At 39.9% G+C, this 10,278-nt stretch overlaps 1 protein-coding gene across 3 annotated transcripts in view; it reads right to left on the reverse strand.

Moving 5' to 3' along the window:
* Positions 1-4,540: 4,540 nt before the first annotated feature.
* The window catches only part of LOC107666512 (SERTA domain-containing protein 2-like), a 36,242-nt gene continuing 30,504 nt past the window's right edge, over positions 4,541-10,278 (reverse strand). For 2 of the 3 annotated variants that reach the window (XM_016457882.1, XM_016457883.1), the window contains exon 2: positions 4,541-6,283. In XM_016457882.1, coding sequence (XP_016313368.1) covers positions 5,161-6,276 — 1,116 coding nt within the window. In that variant the 5' untranslated portion in view covers positions 6,277-6,283 and the 3' untranslated portion in view covers positions 4,541-5,160. The remainder of the gene's footprint in view (positions 6,284-10,278) is intronic. The other variant, XM_016457884.1, reaches the window with a different exon arrangement.

The following is a 10,278-nucleotide window of genomic DNA, read 5'->3' on the forward strand; positions in this document are numbered from 1 at the left end:
CCAGACAGATTCTGCAGATAGATGAGTGTATGTGTATTTATAGAGTAATAATAACGATGAATTGTAATCAAGCAAAGTAACATGTAATATCTGTAACAGGGACACAGTAAAAAAAGCATTACCATGTATTCTTCAGAGGAGGGGTGAAGATGCAGCTGTCGTGCACAATTCAAATTCCAGCCAGAGGGGGCAGCTATGGGCTGGTGTGTGTGTGTGTGTGTGTGTGTGTGTGTGTGTGTGTGTCAGCAGTGTGTTCATGTACTGAATGTATGTGTGTGTGTTCACGGCCTACAGCTGCTGCAGCCAACTCAGGGAGAAGGGGAGGAGAGGGAGGGGGAGAGCAAGGCTTTTGCAGGCTTTCTTCTTCTTTCTTCTTTCTTTTCTCTCTTTCTCTCTCTGCCTCCACAGAAACAAGGAAGACTGTCTAGTTCATGGCCTGTGAACTGAGCAGAATCAAATTAGAAATGCAGCTGCATGGGAAGTTTACTTTCTCCCTCTCATTCAATTTAAAGGCATAGTTCACTCAAAATAAATATTGTGTCATCATTAACTCAACCGCATGTTGTTTCAGATGAATTTAGGGGAATGTCAAAAGTGTCACTTGGGCAGTACCTTTTCAAAAGGTACTAAGATGTACTTTTAAAGCACTAATATGTACTATTTAGGGATAAATACGATACAAAGATTAACTTTTATACCTTAGGGTCCTTTTATACCTTCTCAAAAGTAAATATAAAATGAAATTATAATCATTAAAGTTAATGTGAAACTTCACAATGACTTTTTAATCGGATATATTTGCGAATAAAACAGGATATTCAAGTGGAAAATCCTGAATGTAATTTTTATTCATCAATGACTGGATGCTGAAAAGTGCGTGAGTCAGACTGTCAGACAGTCAGTCAGAGGCCAAGAGGTTAAAAAGTTAGAGGAATATACCTGTCTATGTAAACACTAATAAATTAATACATACAATCTGACTGCTGAAAAATCAAATCTGTCAAAAAAAATATATTATTTTAAAAAATACTACTTTTTAGTATATGAAGACTTTGAGGTGCACTCTGCCTGTCAGTCATTTAGAGTGTTTGGGTTTTCTGACATACCTGTAAATGACTGAAGTTAATAAAACTGCAAACATTGCAGTACCTTCCAGTCATGCATTACAGTGAGCTGCAGTAAGGAAACACATTCTTTTTTTTTCTTCGGTTTAACCCATTTCTTCATGTAGATAAAAGTGGGCCAACAAAGAACGTTGAAGGGAAAGGACGGATACTAACCACAGCAAATTAGTCAGCTTTATGACAGGCCCCATAACGCTTACTGGAAACAATACAGTATGAGAAGGCAAATATTTCACCTGCTATCTGCACATGAAACATGAAACTTGTTAAGAAGCTTGACTATAAAGGGCCGGAAAATGAAAACAAGCCTTTTATGACAGCGCAGGATTAAAGTAGTGTTCGCATAGAGCTGAACTGAAAGGTTAGAGAAAAACAACTAGAGTTGTTTTAGATAAAGGAAAGAAAAACATAGTAAAAGTGAGATGGTCAGCGCAAGTGATCCTACAGCTCATACACTGACTCACCACTCTCATAAAAAGCAACATGATCCACCGGGGGAAAAAACATTCTCACTGACCTGAGATCAGTTTGGCCATGTTTTGTGCCGGCCATCCCCCTACACTTTACACAGACACTGCCATGTGCTAAAACTGTCCATGCAACACTGCTGTGTGGCCCCAATACTGGAAATAGACTCCTGCTACCAGCTCATGAGTCATAGGCGCAAAATGGAGGCAACTGTTGATGCGGAGAAATGTCCGCTGTTTCATGCAGGGCAGCGGAATGACTCAGAAATTAAACACCTTTACCTGTTCATTTGTGGTAAAAGACCTTTATGGAACAGTTCTTAAAAGAACCATTTTTTTCTTAGTTTGAAGAAATCTTAACAGTCCAAAGAACCCGTTTCCACTATAAAGAATCATTTTGTGCACTGGAAAGGTTTCATAGATGTTAAAGGTTCTTCATGGAACCACAGATCCTATAAAGAACCATCATTTTTTAAGTGTATGCACTCACTATATAATCTTTAATAGTGGCATGCTTTAGTGTGATGAAGAAAACAAACACAGAGTGTAATTTTTATCCATTTATTGTATGATATAAAACTAGAAAAGTAAGACTGTTTCAAATTCATAGACACGTGTCCATATTTTATATATATTCTACAGTCCACACCTTGATGCAAATACAGTGATCATCAGTTGATGGGTTATTATTTTTCTCAAAATGAATATGTTTGTAATATTGCATAGAAAAAGGCACAGCTCCAAGGCCTGAAGATACAGCCTTTCTTAATGAGCAGAAAAAGGGTTTAGACCCTCCATCACATGCTGTCTCTCTTTTTCATACACACACACACACACACACACATATCCCAGTGGTCACTATCCTGAAACCACGTTAAACTTCCCCGAACGTGTGGTCTGAACCATGGGACAGTGAGATACCATTAAAAAACAACAACCAATGTCATCAGAAATCATGCTGCCTTTCTTTTTTTACATTTGGCATTGAGGGTTATCAAAAAGATTTTCCCAGAAATAGGCTTTGGAAGATTGAAATTCTTAAGTTTGTAGAGAATAAAGTATTGCTTCACAAACCTTTCCCTTGCACACAGTCAGAAATATATAAAACATTAAATACTTATAATTAAATAGGGGCAGGGAGTGTTGACCTAGACGACTAGCACAAACACCACCCCAAATTATAATACAAGAAACTAAACAGACACAAAATAATGCATTATTAAAACAAGACGAAAAATGGCTTCCACCCCAATTACTAAGCAGTGATACATTCCCATAAGCATAATACATTCCTATCTCATATTCTGTACAAATTACAATCTGAATGTTAGCTTAACATCAAAAATAAATATATTTACACAGGAAACAAAAATAAATAACAAAACAAAAACACTCCAAATCCAAAAAAATCCTATAATAAGTAATATTAATCATAGTTTTGATTCCGTAGATTTGTCCGCTCGGCTCTCATTCACTCATGTTTTCAATTCTCAGACAATCTCTCTTCTGAACTCTGGGGGATAACAATCTAAATTGTCACCTCTGTTTTAGGTTCAAATCCCAGATTATTAATGGTCACACTTATATGATAAATAATATTTCATTTAAAAATAAACGTTTTCTTCCCTCTCTGACATTGCACTCTACATTGTTTAATTGATTCTTACCAGGAAGGCATATTATGCACAGTTTTTGTCGGTATGTATATCTAACATTATTATTGTAAGCTAGTTTAGTGCGACAAACGCCATGTGAAACTAATACAGCTGATATGATAAATGGTCCCTTTCCTTTTATGTCAGGCGCACATAAAATAATCCTTCCACACCTCATCTGATCAACATCAGTGGTTTATACCAAGTGTTTATACTGTGTGGTCTATTGCACATACATGCAGAATACTCTCCCATCACACCTGTGCATAACTTAACTCCACCTAAATGTAATACGACCATTTCTACTGGCCAAAAGACACTAAAACCCAGCAGGACAACAGAGAGAGAGTCTGATTGGAACATGAACAGATACCATTAATAAAACTCAAACAAACAATGGTATAAATAAGATAAAATAAGACCAAACCATACAAAAATCATCTGACATCTGTACAATTATGAGCTATAATCCTGCATGCATTAGTATGTTAACAGAAATGTACCGTTGTACTGGTGAGAGATGTATATGAAAGAAATGTTTGGCAAACAGATGATGATGATGGAAATGGTTGAAAACGAACTGAATAGCAACCATAAACTTGCTTGTCCGGTACAGTTTTGCCCCATTTTGCATGAACAGACATGCATAGACCCTCTTGTTGTGCATTAGTGTAGCATTAAAACTGAACCAGCCACTCACTGAGTGATGATATAAAGCCAAAACAAAGGCCAAAAAAGAGAAGTTACGACAATGCCTTGACACAGATAAAAAAGGAAATGGCTGAGAAAAGTTGACAGTTTGCTTATTACTGATCAGAAAAGCATTGATTGCATACATTATTTGTAGCATAAAGGGGTTTTAGCATTGGCTTATCAAAGAAATGTATCTGTAAAACAATGTGCATCAGAACAAATGTTCACTTATTGCCAGCTGAGATGTAAACACATGGAATCTGAGCCATTATGGCAGATCACAAGAAATTCGGTTGGTTGACTGTAAATATCTGACCACTACACACATATTTATATTGTATATTTCAATAAATGTATATGTTTTACTAATTGAATGTTAAAGGGGTAGTTCACCTGAAATTAAAATCTTATCATCATTTACTAACCATGTCGTTCCAAACCGGTGTAACTTTATTTCTTCTGTGAAACATGAAAAGCTATTTTAAAAAAAGGGTGCAAAACAACATTGGACCCCATTGACTTTCATTATATGGACAAAAAAATGAAAATATCTTAAAATATCAAGAAACTTATATAGGTTTGGAAAGACATGAGAGTGAGTAAATAGTGGACTATCCCTTTAATGAATGTTAAAATGGAAGCAGACGAAATTTGTTTTATAAATGACCACATATTAACAGACTACTTTAAATATTACTAAAAAGCAATAAAACAGCTTTGAATAGAAAAAAAAAACGTTCCAAGTTGCTCTCATTGTGCTTCGTGAAATTGAAAGAAAAATATGAAAATAGGCTGCCGTTGCACATTCTTGCACCTGTATGCTGAGAAGGGGAGAGACGCTACTCCTCTAATAATCCATCTGGTTCAATTAGAAATGATGAGGAGGAAAATGAGACAAGACAAACAAACAGGAATTTAGCAAGTGGTCATAAATAATGAAGGCACTCAGATCTGCCAGAAGCCAAAGTGTGTTCTGTAAGATTTCTTCATGTTCATTTTTGGGAAAGGCAAGCACAGTGCATGCACAGTGTTGAGAAGTAGTACTGGGTAACATCACCATTAAAATGGACAATTTCCTTTGTTTTTAAAAACAAAAACACAAAACTGTACAAAAAGCCCCCAAACACTCACAAAGTGATTCTTCAGTTTTCGTTCTCAGTTCATATTTAAAAACTCTTTGACTGATTTTGCATTTCTTCCCCAGTTCCCTTCCAAACCCGGTCATGATCCCACAAGCACCTCCATAATATGGTCCAGTTCGGTGAGGTCCATTTTGAAAGGCTGGTTCGAGCTGACAGCAGGAGCGCCACCGCTGTAGGGTGAAAGAGTCTTGAGGAGCTCGTCAGCAGTCACCATAGGAGCCAGTTTCGAGGGGGCCGTGCCCGAGGACGAGGTGCAGGGGTCGAAGTCGTACATGGAGGTGTCAATGTCTGCAAAGAGGATGTCGTCCAGGGCCAGGTCTGTCAGAAAGCCCGAGGACGAGGCGGAGGGTGAGGTGCTCATGTCCAGGCTGTTAGGAGGAAGAGTCTCTGGCGTGTTAGGGACCGCAGAGCGTTCCTCAGGCAGCGGGACCAGCCCTTCAAGCTTTGGGCTGCAGGGCTTACTGCAGTCTTTGGAGTCCAAGGCCCCTGAGTTTAAGCTGGGGGGACACAACGGCAGTTGGAGGGACACTGTAAGGGACGAGAGGGAGGTAGCACCAGGCGCTGATGTAGTTGTAGGTAAGGGTGAAGGACAGAGCTCCTCAATCTCATCCAGGGCAGAAGAGAAGCTGTCTCTGGCCACAGCTGAAGGGAGTCTGGGAAGAGTTGGCGGAAGAGGAGGAGCCAGCAGAGAGGGTGATGTGCAAAGCGTGACACTGTCCTCCTCTAAAAGCGAAGCTGGGGTGAGGCAGGCCTCCAAAGGCGCTGGGTTTGACAGCACTGGCGAAGGCGATGTCAGGACCGGAGAGGAGAGTGCCGGTGACTGGGACAGCGGCGGAGCAACCATGGACAACACGCTGAAAGCAGGCTGCGCCTCACGGAAACCTTCATCCATGGGGTCGTCGGGAGGAGGGGAAGGGGGGAAGAAGAGCGGCCGCAGGTTGCCCTCCTGCTTCAGTTCGTCCTGGATGCGCCTCAACATGTTGTTGATGAGCACGCGCTTTTCCAAGCTGGGCTCGGTGAGGGCCCGGTGGTTGTACAGCTTCATCAAAGACATGTTGAAGATGGTCTGCCTCTGCAAGGTGTAGGAGACCTTCGAGAGCCCGTTGGCCATCGCTCCGGCCCCTGCCGCCAACGCTTTGCCTTCCAGCCCCTCTTCATCCTCATCTAGTTTCCGCTTTGCCCCTTTACCCAACATATATCTGCTTAGGAAGTAAAGAGAAACAGAGAGAGCGTTAGCCATACAGCCACTCATTACCTTTATGACTCATTGCTGTTTATCTCGCTTATGACTCAGCACTAGTTCCATATAAATTTCTTGATCTACAGAAAAATAACTAATGGTAAAAATACACTCATTTCTAGAAACGGAGATATTAATGGTGTGTAATTCTTTCTATGGTAAAATAATTTCTCCATGGCAGTTGAACATGTCGAGACAACAACAAGTTAGCCAACTTTAGGTTATGTGGCCTTCAAATTAAGCTTGAAATATCATATTTATGAGTTATGTTGCTGAAATGTGACATTGGAATGGAAGTGTTGATTTAAAACATGGCCGAAACACTGATTTACAATATAGACAACATAAAATAATATATCTATATACAAAAGTAATAGAAAATGTTTTTAATCATTTTGAATTCAGATGGGTTTATCACAATATAATTATTTTGTTTTGTTTAGACTACTTTCGACTCCTACTTGAATGCGTGATGTCATAAAAACGAATGCCTGACTCGGAGGTACAAGTTTCCTAGGTGCATTTGATGGCAGCATTAAATCTGCTGAAAAGTATGAACACTGTGACACTATCAAAACATTGCTCTGTTTGTTTGAGAATTCTGACCATAGCAGCACTGGTTCAACCAATGAGGTGAGTTCGGGGGCGGGGCTGGTGGTTTATCTGACTAATATCAGTTAGGGGGTGTGTTTGGGGAACCAGTTTGATTCATTTTTGATATTCTGCTGGATGCCGCTAGTTCACAGAAACTGCACATTTTACTTTTAAATAATAACACTGTCCAGAATAACACAAACACATTTTTAAAATAGTTTTTTAGGCTTTTCTGCCTTTATTTGAAATCATGGTGTAGAAGGTGACATGAAAGTAAAGAAAGTGCCAGGGGAAATAGAACCAGAACATCGCTCAATCTTGGCTCGACATTTTGATGATTCACAAAAACACCAATTTAATGTTTAAAAGAAATAATAGCTCTTGTAATAGTATTTTATGAATGGCTATTTTCATAAAAACATGTTTGAAACTATATAACCAATAGATGAATACAACAGTTGGTATGACCCAGTTGACCAAACAGACTTGGTTAAAAATACAAGAAAATGTTTCGATAAACAGATTTGTGGCTTGAAGCTTGGTTGCTATGACATTGGCCTGCAAGCTGTTGTCATATTAGCATTCGGTGCTGCCGCTGGGGTGAGTCAGTACAGTCTCTGTGCATTCGTCGCAAAGAGACCAAAATGCCTCGCATTACAACTCTGCCAAGCAGATAAGGTAACAATATGGGAAGACACTCAGATGTACGCACAATGTTTACGCAATCACAGCATCTCGAACAGGACATTAACAACAACAATATCTAAGCACGAGAATTCACCCTCGAGTTACGGGGAAAGACGTGCTGCTGGAAATAACTGTACTGCATGAGCTGCTACTGCAGGAGCGTTTACAGGAATACAGCTCTGACTACTCCTTCCTGAGCCATGCTGCAGCGAGAAGGGAGGCAAATGTGTGTCAGACTTTCAGTAAGTACTCATGGTAAGAATGTGTCACATGAGCGCAAAGCCCTGATCACTCCCTGCTTAAACACATGCTGGCTGCAGGAAGACAAGATCCAGCTGAGTGTTCGGTGGAAAAGGGGGACAGAGAGGAGGAGCGAGTGTGTGACCTATGCTGAGCTTTGAATGTTAGGCAGCTGTGTTCTCATCTACTGTGCACTAGGTTCATGCTACGAGATTTAAAACAGATCACATGAGCCACCGTAATATTACAGTACACTAATTCACCATTGCTCTGCAAGGAGAGAGGAAAAAGGGTTGGGGTTATGGAGACACCATTGACAGATGGACTGAAAAACTTAAAATTGTACACTGGAACGTTTCACTGTGCTTACAACTTAGCGTGACTCAAATGTGGAAGCTATTTTAGAAAAAGATCCTTTGATGAATGGTTTCTGTCATGTATTGAAGTAGTCATTTAAATTTAATTTACTCATTTGCTAGCTGCTTTTATCCAAAGCGACTTTCACTGTATTCAAATTATACCGTACATTTGATCAGTACGGGATGTGTGTTTCCAGAGAACTGAACTCAAGACCTTGGAATTTATTGCACCATAATCTACTAGTTGTGCTACATTAATAAATTTTATTAAAGGTGGGGTAAGCGATTTCTGGTAGCCAATGTTGACATTTGAAATCACTAAAACAAACACGCCCCTACCCCAAAAGGGTCTCGCCCCTATTTTGATAGCTCCGCCCCACACATACGTACGCAACCCAGGCAACGATTAGTTATGTGAAACAAAGCAAAACCAATGTTACATCGTGTCTACACCAGACGCGAGTGGCGTGGCATGACAAAATACTATGGAACTCATTATAATCAGTGATGCTGTCAACACCATAGATATATATACATATCTATGGTCTACACTGGATGCGGTGCAGCACGACACGACAAATCCCCAACAGAAAACTGCTGCTGCGTTCTATTCATGACGCATTGACACAAATTTCAAATTATTTTCAACGGTCGCTTTGTCGCGTCCAGTGTACTAGACAGACTTTGGCTGTTGCGGCGCAGACACGGTGTTACTCTCCTATCGAGAAGAAACAAAGCAACCTCTGCGTCCGATCGCAGGCCTTCCGCTCCTTGAGTTCTCTCCAGCGCTGGAAAGCTGATCCGGTATTTACACGGGTCCTACTTCTTGCCTTAAGCCTTCTTTTGTTCCGCAGACGTTTTCCTCTTTTTTTTTTTTATCCGCCATCTCTATCTTTCTGTTGCTCAGCTCGCTAATGTCCGTCCCGTGCACTGAACGCTCTCTCCTCCACATCATGAGTAGACATGCCACTTACTGCTGATTGGCTACAAGTTTGTTTTGCTAGTCGGCACGAATCAGTTTTCTAAAGCGTTTTTGAAAAATCACTTACCCCACCTTTAATTCTGTGATACTCTAGCATGTTAAGAACAGCATTCGCCACCTCTTTTTAATAGTTTAATGCAACATATCTTAATGTTCAAAGGTTTGTGGTCGGTAAGATTATTTTTTATGTTTTTGAAAGACGTCTCTCATACTCAACAAGAATGCATTATTATTAGAAATGAGATTATTACAAATCAAAATTACTGCTTTGTATTATAACAGTTTTTAAAATGTAATTTATTCCTGTGATGACAAAGCTAAATTGTCACATGATCCTTCAGAATAGGATCATGTGACAAGATGATCAAAAGAATTTCCCAATATGACTGAAGTCCTGACCTCATGTGTGTACATAATTTCAATTTTTAAAAATGATTTTCTTACGTCTAAAACTTTTTAACAAGGAAAAAAATACTGACTGTCCCTTAAGACAGTACAACCAGTAACTATGGTGTTTACCTGACTATGGTCCATAAGAGGACTTGGTGATGTCAGCGAGAAAGAAAGATGTTTCAGAAGATATTACATTTTCATGAAAGATTATGAAGATTTTTTCCTTTAAAATAAAGAGTGCCAATGAGTCATTCACAAAAAGACCATGAATATGGATTAAGAAATTAAAAAGTTGATTTCAAACCAACTTTAAGGTCAGAATGAGGGTTATTTATCAAGTAAAACATGTATGTGTCATTTAAAACAACAGATCAGTCTTCTCTCCAGCTCACATGGAAAGCACAGAGACAGGCAGTCAGGAGTGAGTGAGAGAGACAGAATGAGAGAGACAGAAAGAGAAGGAAGCCCGTTCCTGAGGCCTCCCCTCATTAGCATAAAGTGAAGCCCAGTAGCAGTAGGCAGCATTGCAGTGTGTTTGAACCTAATACAGGCTGACAGCCTCACGCACCCTAGCCCTGCCTGCACACACACACACACACACACACACACTGCGCAGACGCAGATCTGTCAGGCAGCTCTTCTCACTCAGGAAGTGCTAGTGGCTGGGCCTGTTGCCTTGCTGCCTGTTACCATGACAAACAA

Source organism: Sinocyclocheilus anshuiensis, unplaced genomic scaffold, assembly GCF_001515605.1.
Source record: "Sinocyclocheilus anshuiensis isolate Anshui unplaced genomic scaffold, SAMN03320099.WGS_v1.1 scaffold63, whole genome shotgun sequence".
NCBI lineage: Eukaryota > Metazoa > Chordata > Actinopteri > Cypriniformes > Cyprinidae > Sinocyclocheilus > Sinocyclocheilus anshuiensis.